Below are 18,067 nucleotides of genomic sequence, written 5' to 3'. Positions count from 1 at the left end.
GGACTTTAATCTGGTGTTGTGAGACTTCTTACTGTGTTTAACCCAGTCCAACGCCGGCATCTCTACATCATGTCTTTTATCCTGACCAGGGTTAATGATATACGGGCACAGAGGCGTTTCTCACCTGTTATACTGTGAAAATCAGGGTTGTCTATTTTTTCTTTTGGATGGTATTCGTCCACTGGCATGCTCCGATGGTGGAATGAGAGAGGCCATAGTTTAACTGTTTGTGGGTCTCCTTTCTATTGAGGGTAATGCTGAGTTAGTTGGATGACATGAGGGCGTGCGGTATTTACCTGGTTTGTTTTTGATGTGCTGTAATCTTTGCATTTATGCTGAGGGAGTACAATTTTTAGTACCCTTTTCACTTTATTTTTTATGTAAGGTGCGTAGTGCCACACCAGGGTGGTGGGTAGGAGGTTTGGTACAGATGGTTGGTATGGCTTTTTAAGTCCTGGTTGTAGGTGAGGAGAATCCCCCGCAAGGACTATTGGGATCACATTTTTCTTTCGTAATTTTGTTATTCTGGAATTTATGAAAGCTTGCTTGTTGAAAAAGTACAGACAGATCTTGTATTCTGGAAAATACTGCATTCTTTTTGTTTGTCATTGGCGTCTCTGGTGTTATTGGAGTGGAGGAATTATGTTCTGGTGCAAGTCCAGGCATTATTGACTAATCATTGGCTATCTAGACTGTTAGGTTGGTTTATTTTGATTTGGTTGCGCAGATAGTGGCAGTGGTTACTTGATTATGTGGCTTATGGATTATATGGTGGGCATTTTATCTGGCTGTTAGGGTTTCTCTGAAGGGGGAATGAATTGAATGGAATTGATAATGGGGCCTAAATGGTGCCTGTGGGCTACCTAAAAAAGGGGATAGTTTGCTTTGCTTAATGTATATGAGTGATGTGAATACTATTGGCTTGTTGGTCCTTTTTCTAGTCTTGTGGTCTCCAACCATTTTAAGCACAAGGTCACTTTTAGCATCAAATGCAGCATGAGATATAGTCATAAAATTCAACTTTACTAACCCCCTCACCAAAATGTACTTGTGCATAACACTGACCTATTCTTAGTGTAACACCTGTACTTGCATACCATGAGATGGGAGGCAATATGAACCCATGTTCGCTGTCTGTGGGAATGGCGGCGGGGGCTCAAGACCCAGGAAAATCCGGAAGTTGTGAATCTCGCTGAGACCGCGACTTCCAATTTTCATGGCCTCTTGCCACAATGGGTATGAACCTGATTGCAATACATTTACATACAATTGCATACTATTAAGACCCCTCTTGTTGTATATTGAGCCCGAGGCATATTTTTAAACCATGTCAGCATAGTTTACAATAGTTTACACCCAGACGTGAACCTGTCGTGGGGATTCCCCCTCCCCCTCAGGGCATAAAAGTGAGTACAGCTCCTGGGGAAGAGGGAATGCCCCTTGGCATAGGTTGCACTGCTGAGTTGGAACAATACCTGGGGCAGTGCCGGGGTGGACCCCAGTGGCAGTCTCCTGCGGGGGGGGGGACTCACTTATGTGGTGGTGGGTGAGAGCAAACGTGAGAGCTGGGATGCCGGTGATGGCCATTTGGGGGGAAGGGGGGGTGGATTGTGGGGAAGGGGGTCCAAAGTTCAGGAAGGGTTTGGGGGCGGGTGGTGGTGCTGGCACTATGGGGAAGGTGGATACCAGCTCCAATTACTGGGAATGAATGCCGGCTCTGATCATGGGGCGGCAGGGAACCCCTGAGACCTCCGTGGTGGGGGAAGTTGCTTTTTGTTTTGGTCAGGGCATTCTTTAAACATGGTGCCCTGATCTCCATACAATTAGGACAGCCCTGTCCCCCAACAATGCGGTGTGCTTTTTTGTGACAGAGTGTGGTTAAATTAGCTGGAACCTACGCCCTGCCATGTCTTGGTAAGATTCCTCCTATCGGTGAGTGGTGTGTAGCCTGGGTCATAGTTTGAGATGGCCAGTCTCATATAGTCCATCAGATGGGCATCTGTGAGATGAGAACGATACATTGCTGATTGGCCGTACTAAAATGCCCCTTAGTGTCAGGAGGATTAGGAGGGCAAATACGTGGGATTAAGGGGATAGGGCCTGGGTGGGGATTATTGTTGTGCAGGCTCAATGGGCTGAATGGCCTACTCCTGCACTGTAGATTCTATTTGGGGAGAAAGTTACCTTACAGCAGTATGTAGAACCAAAGTGGGCCTTCACCGTGAGTGCATACAATGTCAGAAGAGAGTATTTATCTCTCTTTACAAGTCTCCAAAAGTCTGTGTCTCTTGACCTGGGTTTCAGCTCTGTGCCATTTTGCATGGTGATTATTTCCATGTCAAGTACACTGCTTTGTTCGAACACTCGCTGAAGTTTTGCTGTCAATTACCAATGTTCACTTGAAAAAAAGAAATTTGAGACAAATATAATGATTTGTTCCATCCTGTCTAACTCCTGAAATCGTCTGTTGAAATCCTTTCCCAATTTGTTTAGATGGTCACAGAATTTGTTTGGGTGGAACTCTTCCTATTTGACCTGTTATTGGACTTTCTCCAGATTTGAGAATTGCTCAGTAGTTTTGTTCTTTAACTGAGAGGACCACAGGCCCAGTTTCAACTTGAGCACGTTCACTGCACTGATCATGTGTGACATCTGTCCTGCCCCTTCAGTTCATTCAATTTTGCACTTATGTGCGTAAGAAACGGGAAGTCTAGCAACCACGCATTAACAAACTGCTCTCAGTACACCTCATTTCTTGATTTAAGAAAAGTGACAATTCAGGGAACAGATCTAAAAATCTCTGGGGGACTTTTCCTTAGCTTACCCACCTCACATCTGCATGAAGGAATTGCTCACCAAAGGTGACATCAAGCTCCTCGAGTAATTATTTGAACAAGCAATGTTGCAGACTCTAGCACGAATTGAGTTGCACGCATTCTCTTGTGATGCCGTTCCAAATTATCTCTTTAACTCAGGATTATACTCTGTTGACAAATGAGACAAATGGTCTTGCCTCTGACATTCTTTAAAAAAATGTACTTTCTCATTCCTGGTGGAAATGGTAGGTTTTTGCTCCTCGATCATCATTTTGTCTTCACCCAGCTTTGGCACCTGAGATTCAGCAGTCAATGAGCTGATTCGCTTGTCATCACAAGAAACCCGAGTTCTGCATATTTTTGGTGCAGTTTGGCAGTCAATGAGTTGATTCGCTCATCATCATGAGAAGCCCAGGTTTGGCACATTTTTGGCAGCTGTTCGGTAACAATGAGCTGACTCGCTCATCGTAATGAGAAGTGGCAAGGTGGCATAGTGGTTAGCACTGCCGCCTCACAGCGCCAGGGACTGGGTTCAATTCCAGCCTCCCGCAGTCCAAAGAAATGCGGGTTCGGTTGATTGGCCATGCTAAATTGACTCTAGTGTCAGGGGGATTGGGGGGGTAAATATGTGGGGTTACGGGAATAGGGCCTGCGTGGCACTGTTGTCAATGCAGACTCAATGGACCGAATGGCTTCCTTCTGCACTGTCGGGATTCAATGATTCTAAGCCTGGGTCCCGCACATTTTTGGCAGTGGATGGGCAGCCAATGAGCTGATCATCACAAGAAGTCTGAGTCCCGCACGTTATCGGCAGTGGTTCGGTAGCCAATGACAATCCACTTTTCGAGACTCCAGGATCAACCTGTCGATCACGATTGACTATTTGGAGACCATTGTTCTGGTGTGTCATTGGCAAGTTGTTTTCTCGGGTCAGGTGGAGGGCATGTTGGATGGAGGAGTAGATTGCACTCCCCAATACTTACCTTTCTGGGGTCTTCAGGACTGCTCTCCTTCTTGAGACTTGATTCCCTTGGGAATGCAGTGCCTTGTTAGCTGCGGGGCCTGAGTTGGAGTCTGGGAGCTTTGGCTCAGTGCAGTTGGAGTTTCTCTTCGGTTGGAGATTAGGCTGGTTGGAGGAGAAAGTCATTTTCTCCAGTGGTCTTTTGTGGAGACTTCCAGTCTATATGTCTTCTAGGTTTGGGCTCCCCTGGGCGGCAGTATCCTGTTCCTTGTGAGAATTATGCTGTTCTGTTCCTGGTATCCTTCCTGCAAAAATCTATGCTGAAACACTACGTCTGGTGTGTTAGATAATCCTGATGCTCCTCCCTCTTTGGAGTTTCCTTTCTTTATCCAGATAGATGGGATGTTGATATATAGTTAATCCTAGAGGGTTTCCATTATCTTGAGGAGGAGGAGGGTCACATCTCTCTCCGAGATACCCAGCTAATGGGTGTCTTGACAATTCTTCTTTTCAGTAAGATATCCTTGGCGCAATATGCTTTAGATTTTCGGTGATGGGGAGCCTGATTGGTACTTTTGATGTGGTTGGAGAGGACAAAGAACAGTACAGCACAGGAACAGGCCCTGCGGCCCACCAAATCTGCATCAACTAAATGCCTTTCTAAACTAAAGACCTTTTGCCTCTATGTGGTCTGTATCCCATGCCCCTCATAATTTTGTAAAATTCTCTCAGGTTGTCCCTCAGCCTCCAACCTTAAAGTGAAAACAAGCCAAGTTTGTCCAATCCTCGTGGCTAATATCCTCCAAACCAGGCATCATCCTGATAAACCTTTTCTATACCCCCTCCAAAGCCTCCACATCCTTCTAGTAGTGTGGTGATCAAAACTGTATGCAACATTTTAAACGTGGCCTAACTAAAATTCTATGCAACTGGGAACATCAAAATATGAAGATCAGTCATGGGAAATGTTAACTCTGTTTCTCTCTACACAAGTGTGACCAGAGTTTTTTCAGCACTTTCTGTTTGATAATGTTGAAACATGTGTAGTTCTTGATTTGATTTCTTATTGTCACATGTATGAGTCTACAGTGAAAAATATTGTTTCTTGCGTGCTATACGGATAAAGCATGTCGTTCATAGAGAAGGAAACGAGACAGTGCAAAATATAGTGCTACAGTCATAGCTAGGGTATAGAGAAAGATCAACTTAATGCAAGGTATATCCATTCAAAAGTCTGATGGCAGCAGGGAAGAAGCTGTTCTTGAGTCAGTTGGTACGTGACCTCAGACTTTTGTATCTTTCTCCCGATGGGAGAAGGTGGAAGAGAGAATGTCCAGGGTGTGTGGGGTCCTTAATTATACGGTTGCTTTGCTGAGGCAGCGGGAAGTGTAGACAGAGTCAATGGATGGGAGGCTGGTTTGCATGATGGATTGGGCTACATTCACGACTTTTTGTAGTTTTATGCGGTCTTGGGCAGAGCAGGAGCCATACCAAGCTGTGATACAACCAGAAATAATGCTTTTTATGGTGCATCTGTAAAAGTTGGTGAGAGTCGTAGCTGACATGCTAAATTTCCTTAGTCTTCTGGGAAAGTAGAGGCGTTGGTGGACTTTCTTAACAATAGTGTCGGCATGGGGGGACCAGGACAGGTTGTGGGTGATCTGGACACCTAAAAACTTGAAGCTTTCGACCATTTCTATTTAATCCCCATTGATGTTGACAGGGGTATGTACTGCGCTGTGCTTCCTGAAGTTGATGACAATCTCCTTCGTTTTGTTGACATTGAGGGAGAGATTATTGTCATTGTACCAGTTCACCAGATTCTCTATCTCATTCCTGTACTCTGTCTCGTCATTGTTTGAGATCCGACCCAGTACGGTGGTGTCGTCAGTAAACTCGAAAACCGAGTTGGAGGGGAATTTGGCCACACAGTCATCGGTGTTTCAGGAGTATAGTAAGGTGCTGAGAACACAGCCTTGTGGGGCACTCCTCAAGTTTGTTCTGCCATCCCCTGAGAACATGGTTGATTTGTATCTTAACTCAATCCATCTGCCTTGGCTGTACATATTTTTGTGCCCTTGTTTAGCAAAAAATCTGTTGATTGCAAATGTAAAATAATTAAATTGACCTCTCATCTGTTTTTGTGGAAGTTCTTAAACCTAGTTACTTGAAGAAGAAAAGGAAAGGATTGATGCTAATTAAACCATAAAGGCTTGTACCATCAAAACATTTCTTACCAGTAATCAAATTAACCATTAGGGATGTATTTAAAGGGGGATGTAGATATGTCCTGCCTTATCTGGATCTGTGTTAGACCCTTATGATTTATCATTTATATCCTCAATAGAATTGAGTGGGTTTCTTTGAAAATTGAGGATGTGCATGATGATGTTTTAACATTGAAATCCTCAGTTCAGTTTCCTTTAGTGATTCACATAATAATTGTTTCAGCAGAAAGCGTAGGAGGAATTCTTGCCTTTATGTCGAAATGTACTCTGTAAAATTTGATTTTTGATTTATTATTGTCACATGTATTAACATACAATGAAAAGCATTGTTTCTTGTGCGCTATACAGACAAAACATACCGTTCATAGAGAAGGAAACGAGAGGGTGCAGAATGTAAAGTTACAGTCAGAGCTAGGGTGTAGAAAAAGATCATCTTAATGCAAGGTAAGTCCATTCAAAAGTCTGACAGCAGCAGGAAAGAAACTGTTCTTGAGTCGGTTGGTACGTGACCTCAGACTTTTGTATCTTTTTCCCGAAGGAAGAAGGTGGAAGAGAGAATGTCCGGGGTGCATCGGGTCCTTAATTATGCTGGCTGCTTTGCTGAAGCAGTGGGAAATGTAGACAGAGTCAGTGGATGGGAGGCTGGTTTGCGTGATGGATTGGGCGACATTCACGACCTTTTGTAGTTCCTTGCAGTCTTGGGCAGAGCAGGAGCCATACCAAGCTGTGATACAACCAAAAAGAATGCTTTTTATGGTGCATCTGTAAAGGTTAGTGAGAGTCGTAGCTGACATGCCAAATTTCCTTAGTCTTCTGAGAAAATAGAGGCATTGGTGGGCTTTCGTAACTATAGTGTCGGCATGGTGGGACCAGGACAGGTTGTTGGTGATCTGTACACCTAAAACCTTGAAGCTCTCGACCGTTTCTACTTCGTCCCCATTGATGTAACAGGGGCATGTTCTCCTTTGCGCCTCCTGAAATCGATGACGATCTCCTTCATTTTGTTGACATTGAGGGAGAGATTATTGTTGCCGCACCAGTTCACCAGATTCTCTATCTTATTCCTGTACTCTGTCTCATCATTGTTTGAAATCCGACTCACTACGGTGGTGTCGTCAGCAAACTTGAAAATCGAATTGGAGAGGAATTTGGCTGCACAGTCATAAGTGAATAAGGAGTGTAGTGGGGGGCTGAGAACACAGCCTTGTGGGGCACTGGTGTTGAGGATGATCGTGGAGGAGGTGTTGTTGCCTATCCTTACTGGTTGTGGTCTGTGGGTTAGGAAGTTCAGAATCCAGTCGCAGAGGGAGGTGCTGAGGCCCAGGCCACGGAGTTTGGAGATGAGTTTTGTGGGGATAATAGTGTTGAAGGCTGAGCTGTAGTCAATAAATAGGAGTCTGACATAGGTGTCCTTGTTATCTAGATGTTCCAAGATTGAGTGCAAATTGTAAAGTACACCTTCAATAGAGAGAAAAAGAAAGAGAGATTACAAAAGTTAAAATTGCCCAGGTATCTATCTACCTGATAGGGGCCAATTTTCCATTTTTGTTTCACTTTTGATTTCTTAGTCCATTTAGGACTCTACCTGTTTAAACCAGATCCAGATATGTCTTTATCCTGCAAGTTCAGCAGTATTATTTTAAAGATTTGACCAATACTGAAGTGCTAACATTGCAAAGCTGGGGAATAGAAACAAAAAGTGTGTGTACAGAATAAATAGGAGAAAACTACATGAAACAATGAGTTATAAACCAATCTCTGACCATGAATAAAAGCTTTCCAAAATCAGAAATTTTGAAACCTGTCAGACAGTAATACTGGATGAGACCGGTCTCACTAAAAATGTTTTTCAGAAAATCAGCATTTTAGCTTTTATTAAGAATTTATTTTTCTGGATACATTAGCTCCAAAAGGTAGACAGACATCTTACACAAAATGTCTGCAAACAACCAAACATAGAGATAGAAATTGCCTCATTTTCTCTGGAATTTGTAGTCCTGTTTGTCCAGCTTCCATTCCACTGAATGGGTTTGGTTGAATCTCATATTTCCAGATTCTGATCTTGCTGCTGACGTTTGTCTTGTTTCTTAATTCTGTTTGACTTGGGAGGAAGGTGTTATTGTGGGAAGGATGGAAGGTGGTTGTCTCCTTCCGCTGATAGTGGTATCGGGAGTGTTGGGAGGGGGAGTAGAGGGAATACCTGCCAGTTATTGATTCATTAATGTGTCTTCGTGTAATAATGTACTGATGTGGTGGGATAATATTGATTTCTTTTTTATTCTGCTGGTCCTGTTTGAGGACATGATGGCCTTCAAAAAAAGGTGACAAAAAAGGTGCTTTCAAAATTCTTCCAATAATTGATAATGCAGTGGTAGAAATTTGCAGAAACTGCATTAGTCAAACAGTGCTGCAAACCTTCCACTTGAGTGGACATGGTTAAATATTTTGGACAATTCAAAGCTGCATTTGGTACTTGTCCAATAATTAATATAAAGTGAGTTCCATTATTCCAGCCAATATACAGGCTGTCAATACTTCCACTCTTAGCATATCACCAAAAATATGTGCATGTAACTCAGAAAGTTTGGGTAACTAAATTTAAGATTTTATTTAAAACTAAAGAAATAAATTTCCATTTTTATTCAAAAAGAAAACACTCCAATTCCCTTTTTTCAAAGGTTGAGATGCTTGTGCAAAGCTGGGGTATGATTCCATAGGTACTAAAGGCTTTCCCGTATCTTGTCCAAGAATAAGTTTCAGGTATTTCCCAGAGAATAGATTTTGCGGGTTATTCAGTCATGTATGTTATCATAATTAACCCTGCCATAAATTGATATCCTCTTCCCTATTGTAAGGTCTCACTGTTCCTGCAGTTGAAATTTGATTTAACCAATAATGACACTTATGACATAACTGTTCTGAGATTCTGTTTCCCCTGACCTCTTAGCAGGCAGTTTCTTTTTTGCAACCTCTGTTCTCTCATTCCCACATCAAGCAGTGTCTTTTCTCCTGAAGACTTGCCATCGCCATTGTTGTTCTGGTGTTCAGGCCTCAGGCTGAACAAAATAGAGCTCTGATTCAAAAATCAGATTTTTGAACTAGTTTCCATCGCTGAGCAAACTGTTCAAAAACCAATGTATTTTAATCCAAAACTTGGTACATGATAACTTGTGGGTTGATTTAAAAGAGGTGGGCAGGGTTCTCAGTGAATACTTTGTCTCTGTCTTCACTGAAGAGTGGGATGATTCAGATATTCTAGTTAAAGAAGGGGGTGTGAAATATTAGATAAGCATAATGAGAAAGGAAAAACTAGAGAGACTGGTATTCTTAAAGATGGATAAATTACCAGGACCAGATGAGTTGTATCCAGGGATTATTGAAGGGAGGAAATAGTGGATTCGCTGAGGATCATTTTCCAATCCTCACTATGCAGGTGAGCTACCAGAGGATTGAAGGTCTGTGAACATTGTACCATTATTTAAAAGGTGTGCAAGGGATAGATCAGAAAAATTCCGTGAGATCTCATGGGATACAGGAGAAGGTGACATTTTGAATACATAGTTGTCTCAGTGACATGAAACAAAGGATAATAGTCGATGGATGTTTTTGCAAATGGAAAACAGTTTCCAGTGGTGTCCCACATGGTTCATTGGGACTCTTGCTATTTGTTGTATATGCTAATGATTTAGACTTAATATGGGTGGCATGATTGGAAAATTTGCAGATGACACAAAAATTGGCTGCATAGTTAATAATGAAGAAGATGGCTGTCAACTCCAGAATGAGAAGTGGCAAATGGAATTCAAGCTGGAAAAGTGTGAGGTGATGCATTTGAGGAGGGCAAACAAAGCAAGGAATACTCAATCAATCGTAAGATATTGAGAGGGTTGAGGAAGTGAGAGACTTTGGATGCATGTCCATAGGTCCTTGAAGGTTGCAGGACAGGTGAGGTATTGAATACAAAAGCAGGGATGTAATGATGCAACTGTATAAAATGCTGGTTGGACCTCAGCTGGAGTTTTGTGTATAGTTCTGGTCATCATATTACAGGAAGGATATAATTACACTGGAGAGAGTACAGAGATTTAAAAAATCTTTTTATTCATTCGTGGGACATGGGCGTCGCTGGCTGGCCAGCATCTCTAGTTGCCATTGGAGAGCAGTTGAGAGTCAACCACATTGCTGTGCTGGAGTCACATGTAGGCCAGACCAGGTAAGGATGGCAGATTTCCTTCCCTAAAGGACATTAGTGAACCAGATTGGTTTTTCCAACAATTGACAATGGTTTTGTGGGTCATCAGTAGATTCTTAATTCCAGATATTTTTTATTCAATTCAAATTTCATCATCTGCTGTGGGGGATTCGAACCTGGGTCCCCAGAACATTAGCTGAGTTTCTGGATTAATAGTCTAGCAATAATGCCACTAGGCCATCGCCTCTCTTACAAGAATATTTCCAGGGCTTGAAAATTGAAGCTATGAGGATAAATTGGATAGACTAGGTTGTTTTCCTTAGAATAGAGGAGGCGATGGGGTGACTAATTGAGGTGTATAAAATTATGAGAGGCCTAGACAGGGTAACCAGGAAAGACTTGTTTCCCCTAGTGGCGTGGTCAATTACCAGCAGGCATAGATTTAAGGTGATTGCTAGAAGAATGAAAGGGGACGTGTGGAGAAACCTTTTCACTCTAGGGTGGTGAGCATCTGGAATTTGCTACCTAAGTTAGTGGTTGAGGCTGACACACTTAACTCATTTAAAAGATACCTGGATCTGCATCTGAAATACTGTAAACTGCAAGACTATGGACCAGGTGCTGGAAAATGGGATTAAAATGAGTGGCGAGTTTATTTTCTCTCTTTTATGGCTGTTGAAGGCGTGATGGGCTGAATGGCCTCTTTCTGCGCCAAAATTTCTCTGTGGCTCTACAGGATATGGCAGAGGTGCTTAACCTATTTGAGGGAGGGTCTGTTTATGAGATACGTGGGCGGAATTCTCCCAAAAACTGAATGTGTCATAATGGTGAAATTACGGTATGGGGAGAAGGGGGATGCTACTAAACCCATTGGTGAGCCCAGCTTCAGAGCGTTCAGGCACCATTTTGCAAGGGTGGCACAATTTCAATGTACTGGGAGACCCCTTCCCTCCTCCCACAGACATAGGGGCCCCCAGCATCGGAACATCCCCGATGGGTCCCCCTGCCCGATCCCTGACATGCACCCCCATCATGACCTCTGACGTCCCTCCCAGCCCCCCCCCTCCCCCAACATGATCTCCGACATAACCCCCCCATCATGGCCACAGCACAATGGCTGTGCCCAACTGACACTGCCAGGGTGCCCAACTGCCACTACTGGGGCGCCTGGTAGCCGCTGCCGGGCCCACACATCACCTGTCCTTCCACTTACTCATATTTTGAACACTGTTTGCGGGCTGGATTGAAACCAGCGGGGCTGTATGTTGGACAAGCCTGTTAGATGGTACACGCTGCTACCACTGTGCATCATTCAGAGGATGGAGGGGGGAAGTGAATACTTAAGGTGGTGGATGAGGATGCTAATCATGTGGGCTGCTTTGTCCTGGATGGTATCAAGCTTCTTGAGTGTTGCTAGAACTGCAGTCATCCAGGTGACTGAGAAAATTCCGTCACATTCCTGACTTGAGCCTTGTAGATGGTGGACAGCCTTTGGTTGTCAGGGATGTGAGTTGCTTGCTGTAGAATTCCAGCTTCTGATCTTCTCAAATAGCCAGACTATTTATATGGCTGGTCCATTTTAGTTTCTAGTCAATGGTAAACCACAGGATGTTGATAGTAGTGGATTTAACAATAGTGATGCCATTGAATGTCATGGGGGGATGGTTGGAGATGGTCATTGCCAGGCACATGTGTAGCACAAATGTTACTTGCTACTTAACAGCGCAAGCCTGACTCTCCAGATTTTTCTGCATATGGACACAGGCTGCTTCAGTATCTGAGAAGTCGCAAATGGTGCTGAATATTGAGCAATCATCAGCAAACATCCCACTTCAGACCTAATGATAGAAGGAAAGTCATTGATGAAGCAGCTGAAGATAGTTGGGTCTAGGATACTACCCTTAGGAACTCCTGCAGTAATGCCCTGGGACTGCGATGATTAACCTCCAACAAATGTAACCATCGTCCTTTGTGCTAGGTATTCCAACCAGTGGAGAGTTTTCCCCTGATTCCTATTGACTAATTTGGCTCAGGCTTTTGGATGCCACACTCAGTCAAATGCTGCCTTGATGCCAAGGACCGTCACTCTCGGCTTTGGGAAATTAGGAGAACCCCTGTGAAAATTTCAAATCATGGTACCTGGAATGCAAGGTTTCCCAGTTGTCAAATAGAAACCCTTGTTATTATCAGTTGCTTACTGGAATTAACACACGTTCACTCATGTTTGCTAATCTTTGAATAGTGGAATTTGTTCATGGAATAAGAGTATTTCCGGAAAGGCTTGTATTTATTGCTCTTTCCTAATTGCCCTTGAGAAGGTCATGGTGAAAGCCACAGGATAAGGGCTTTCCCTCAAAAACCTGTCTTAGCTGTTCCCTTCATTGACAGGACAAGTGTTGCAATATAAAGATGCAGCAATAATTTGTGCATTGTAAAGTCCCACAAACAGCAATGAGATTATGATCAAGTAATCTGTTTTTGTGACATTGTTTAAGGGATAAATATTGGCCTGAACACCAGTAAGTACACCCCAGTTATTCTTCAAAATAGTGTCATGGGATCTTTTGCCTCAACCTGATAGGCAGATGTAAAATTAATTACCTGAAAGACAGCATCTCTGACAGTGATTCCCTCAGTATTGCTTTTAAGCAATAGATTTTGTGCTCGAGTCTTTATGACAGGTTCTACTGGCGAGATCTCCTGACATATCAGCACAACTAATTTACCTCTGATTCTAGCATCCATGTAAACATATTGAAGTGATTTTGCCATCTGTCTAAAGTTGGTAAATAAACCTTATTCATTCCTGAGAGCAATGGTCATTTCTTGAAGCAAAATTTTGTATAAAAGGTGGCAATGATCATCTTAAACATGGAAAAAGCAAGTTGGTTGAGAAAACTGTCAGGTTACAGTAACCAATTTTAAAATTACCAGCCACATCTTTGGTTTACTTCAACGACCTCTCAAACACCAAGAAATACAACAAGAATAGCAGTATTGTGGGACCATTATAGCCTCTGAATTCCACTCCAGGTCGCATGTTACCCTGACTTGAACTAACTTGCATTCCTTCATCATCAAATTGAAGAAGGTCCAGCCTCACCTCAAGATGATGAGCCAATAATTATGGCCTGGCAGCACCACCCTTTTTCCAAACAAAAGTAATCTTAAATTAACTACTAAAAATAGAGGCTTCCCGATGATTTAAAAAGCAATGATCTCTTTGGGCCCTATTTTACCATTTTGATTGGGCGAACTTGAAACTGGGAGTGTTTCAGATCCTACTTTTAGACCCGTTCTCAGGCGCCCCCAAAAACACTCTGCCTGAGAAAATAGCAGTGATTCTGAATCGCGCTGCAGAAGCTTGTGGGCGGGGCTTAACATGCCCGAAACACTGCAGCTCCGGTCGGTGCCTCCAACTGCGCATGCGCAGTAAAAAAAATAGAAAATGCTCCCCTGCCACATCCTTCCCGGGCCAAATATGCCTCCCCCTGGCTCCCACAGACATTGCCCCACCCCCCCCCTTATCCCCCCACCCCCCGCTACCCAGACTGATCGTGGTCCCCTGCCCCCTTCGCCCATCGATCACACGCAGAGTGGCAGCGGACCCCCCCCACCCACCGATCACATGCAGAGTGGCAGCGGACTCCTCCTTCCCCCTCACTGAGCAGAGGCAGAGTGACAGTGGACCCCTCCCCCCCCCCCCCCAACGATCTGATACAGAGAGCCGCCTGATGCTCAGAACTTACCTCCTCAATAACTGGTGCGCCTGACTCAGACCTTTGCAGACCATGTCTGTTTTGCGCCAAATGCGGTGGTAAAGAGGGAGGTGCCGGTAAGTTTGGGCGTGCAGCACATTAAGTCAATTTAAATGCTTTTAAATTGACGTCGTGCCCGTTTTGGGCGTGGTCCCAATGGCGACCATTTTCGGCCCTTGGCAAAGGGGGAACCGGCGCGGAGGCGGGCGCGGATCGCACTACTTGCCTCACGTCCGACTTTACCAAGTTTTCGTGCCCGAAAACGGGCGCAACTTGATGGTAAAATCGGGCCTTTTATCTGTCGCATATAATTTATCCATCTTTATGCCGATAATGTAAGCTGCAAATCAGAGATTTCTTTTAAAAATATTTTTGGTATAGTAGATGAGAAGTTTGAGTCATAATGTGGCATAAATGTAACATCGTTAGGAAGAGCAACTGAGTTTGGTTCATCACAACTAAAGTTCCCATACTCGAAACAAGTATTTGGTTTTCAACCTCTAATTCAGATTGATAGTTCATTGGGCAGCACCAAAAAGGAACTTGTTACTATTTGTGTAACTGTGCTGCATTCAAATTGATCACTGAACTAGGACTCGCTTATGAATACCCACCAACTTGCCTATGAAATGCTTTGGAATGTTTTGGGGATGTGAAAAGTACCATATGAATACACACTTTTTCTTTTCCTTCCTTACCTGCATTCTGTTAGGTCAGTGTGAAAATTCATACGTGTTCATGTTCATACATTGGTAGTTGTTAAGTAATGGCAAGTTCCAAAATATACTTTATAAGGTATCATTGAGAGTGATTTACTTTGTACGAGGACACTGGTGAGGTGGAGGGGCACTTACAAATGAGATTTGTAAGGTGAACACTGTCTCTTAGCTCTTAATTAGAATTCTGACTCATTGTGTAGTCAGCTGTACAGGAAGAGAAGCAGGAAAGCCTCTATTTCAGGATTGTTTCATTCGCTTGACAAATAAAGAAAAAGATACTGGAATTGGAGAATACAAGTATCATGGGGAAAAAAAACTGCAAAACTCATTGAGTTTTTTCATCAGAGATGGGTGAGGGAGGTTAGTGGTGATCATAGAAACATAGCACAGGTATTATGTTTCAAGAATCCTCACAGAGGTAGTGCTTGATGAATTGGTTGTTTGCTGAAAATAGTCGTACAGCTTTGAAGCTGGTATTATTGCAGCTTCCTGTTACGTTGTTTTATTTAGCCAGTAGAAATCAACACTTCTGAATACGATGATAAATTTGAAGAATATATTTATATGGGTCTCTTGATAGTCACTTGTTAGGATTGCATGACAACATTCTTTTGAAGTTTATGATCTATGATGAGCATTGACAATGAGAACAGGAATTCCTGGGACAGGAATTATATTGTCTGATGCAAGTAATCAGCATTGAGCTGATTACAAATCTTTTCACCTGCACTATTTTATAATTTAAGGACCACAATATCCTGTACTTTGGTGTAAGAGGTCCTTGAAAACAGTGAAATAGTGTTTGTTTGAGGTAGAAAACAGTATTTTTCAACTTTTTTCTGAGGGCTTATGGCATTTGTACTGAATTCTGCAAGTCCTGGAAGACAGCTTGAAACTTTTGCTGGAAATATACAAAATCAAAATCATTTGCAGGACAAAAAAAATCTCTCTTCTCCCAGTGCCCTTTCATCAGAAGAGTGATACATTTTATTGATGAGCAGCAGGAGCCAGACAATTTCAGGATTCCTAGAAAAGGTTTAATTAATTGGCTAGAAATGTTTTAATCACTGAACGGTAAAAGCACAACTTTTGAAGACTGAGCTAGCTTAGTCAAAATCAGGCGTCATTTCAATGAAGGAACTAGATTTTAGTATCTGAATTAGGTGGTGCGCATTGAGTGACCATTGTGGTTTAAAGAAGGAAATTGCACAAGACACTGAATAAAGACTGAAGGCTAGCTTGTGTAATGTTACTGTGACTACATTGCGGACATGGCTGGTTGTCACTAGCTGCTACAGAATGCTGAAGACACTGTTTGGAAGTAAAACCAAATTGCAAGAGGCAAGTTTTTTTTGATTGGGTTAAGAATGCAATCTTAATCTTGTAACTTGAGACATTCTACACAGTTTTGGCTGCATTAGTATTTCTTACTTCTGGGAAGTTGAGTTCCATCTGTGAAGGGGTTTGCCACGTGCACCAAAGTATAGAATTTTATTTCTCTCTCATGGAGTGCAAATGTGTGAGTTTGGAGATTCTATGCGATTAGCCTTAATGATTGACAGCCTTTCAGTTCAGGCCTTCCAGCTGTCACAAATGATGTTCTGAAATAATTTGGACATGCACAAACAGAAACCATTCTTTAAATTATTTTTATGTCTTCCTTAATGATTGAGTTGGCAAAGGCCTTACTCAAGATAAAACTGAGCTAAAGAGAAAAGCAAAGCAAAAATTTTAATCATTAGTTTGTGCTGAATTAACTGACCTAAACTGGGGTTTCAATTACCTTTGGCACCTAGTCTAGGGATGGGAAAACCAGCTGGGATTTCTTCCAATGATTTGTGTCCCCTATGGTGTTTATATTGTTGATTATTTTACCAAAATTGGTCTCCAGGCTGACACCTAAAAGAATAGCTGCATTGGCAAAGTAACATAGGATATAGTGCCTAAGGAATTATAATGCACCATGAGTTTCTGACTCCTAGTAAAGAGAACACTGGGGAGAGATGGAACAACATTTCTTTACAATCTGCTTTGGTAACTATTGCTTCCATAATTCATCAAATTAAGACAATGATTTTAAGACAGAAATAAGGAGAATTTTTTTCTGAGGGTCGTGAGTCTCTAGAACTCTCTTCCTCAGAAGGCAGTGGAAGCAAAGTCTTTGAGTAATTTTAAGGCTGAGCTCGATAGATTCTTAATTAACAAGGGGGTGAAATGTTTTCGGGGGTAGGCAGGAATTTAGGTTTGAAGTTACAATTAGATCAACCAGGATTAGATGGAGCAGGCTTGAGGGGTCGAATGGCCTACTGCTCCTAAATGTTATGTTTGTATGTTGCAGTTTCAGTTGTAAACTAATAAAATTGTTATAGTTAGTTGGTCAGAATCAAAATAAATCCAGGCGACTCTTCCAGAAGTTCACTTCAATTTCTTACTCTGTTTAATGCTGCTACAATATTACATTATGATCCAAATAAAAGCAAATCACTGTGGATGTTGGAATCTGAAACCAAAAGAAAAAATGCTGGAAAATCTCAGCAGGTCTGGCAGCATCTGTAAGGCTTTGACAAACGTGAGCTTTTTTCTCTCCTTACAGATGCTGCCAAACCTGCTGAGATTTTCCAGCGTTTTCTTTTTTGGTTACATTATGAGCCATGTGGCCAAAACCAAGTAAAAACTGCACAATATAGCACATCAAACAAAATTCTGTTACTATTGCTGAACAAAGGGAGAAATATGTAGAGTTGGCAGGGACATAACAGCAAAACTAGGGCTGTCTCAGCTTTAGATAAAACCTTCATTTTTATAAAGAATCAGGATCTGAATCTTAGGAAGATGTACATAATTTGAGGGATATGTGTTGATCCAAATTACATTTCATTTTATGACTCTTAATGTAGGCAAAATCAGAAATCACATGGATCGAAAAGGACTTTGACTCTCTAAAATGTAAGGTAAGATGTTGACACTTATCGTGCACATATCCTCTTTCTAATCTGCACTGTTTTGCCTTGCTTGACAGATGGCCCACTAATTGCTCCTAAATGAAATGTTCACCTTATTTTCTCTTGGGCTTTGGCCTGACTTCTTCTATGGCAATTTTTCAACTATGGCACTGGTAATTTTATTCAGTTTAGTTAACTTTGTATTTGGTCTATTGATATAAAGCAGGGGTTGATCTCCCCCCCCCCCCCACCCCCAAGAACTAACACCAAAACACCCAAAGAGGAGTACCTCGCCTTATAATCTGTAAAACGTGTGTGAAGTACTGTGACCTGCGCTTCAGCAACTTCTAGTGGTTAAATACAAAATATATCCCTGACACTCTAAAATCAGCACGTCACAATTTATTTATCTAACTAACAGTGAACAAATTAACTAAACTATTAACAAACC

The 18,067-nt window shown here is 42.3% G+C and overlaps 1 protein-coding gene across 4 annotated transcripts in view; it reads left to right on the top strand.

Moving 5' to 3' along the window:
* Positions 1-18,067, top strand: part of LOC144509341 (ribosomal protein S6 kinase 2 alpha-like) — a 243,804-nt gene that overhangs the window by 115,273 nt on the left and 110,464 nt on the right. Inside the window, exons 1-2 of one of the 4 annotated variants that reach the window (XM_078238032.1) lie at positions 15,929-16,015; positions 17,572-17,625. The exons of 1 other annotated variant lie outside the window; for it this stretch is intronic. In XM_078238032.1, the coding sequence (XP_078094158.1) occupies positions 15,974-16,015; positions 17,572-17,625 (96 nt within the window). In that variant the 5' untranslated portion in view covers positions 15,929-15,973. Of the gene's footprint in view, positions 1-15,928; positions 16,016-17,571; positions 17,626-18,067 lie in introns of those variants that run through there. 2 more of the 4 variants (XM_078238033.1, XM_078238029.1) reach the window with 2 other exon arrangements.

Source organism: Mustelus asterias, chromosome 21 (genome assembly GCF_964213995.1).
Source record: "Mustelus asterias chromosome 21, sMusAst1.hap1.1, whole genome shotgun sequence".
Classification (NCBI taxonomy): Eukaryota; Metazoa; Chordata; class Chondrichthyes; order Carcharhiniformes; family Triakidae; genus Mustelus; species Mustelus asterias.
Note: the sequence above shows the minus strand (reverse complement) of the source record. Positions and strands in the feature narration are given on the sequence as shown.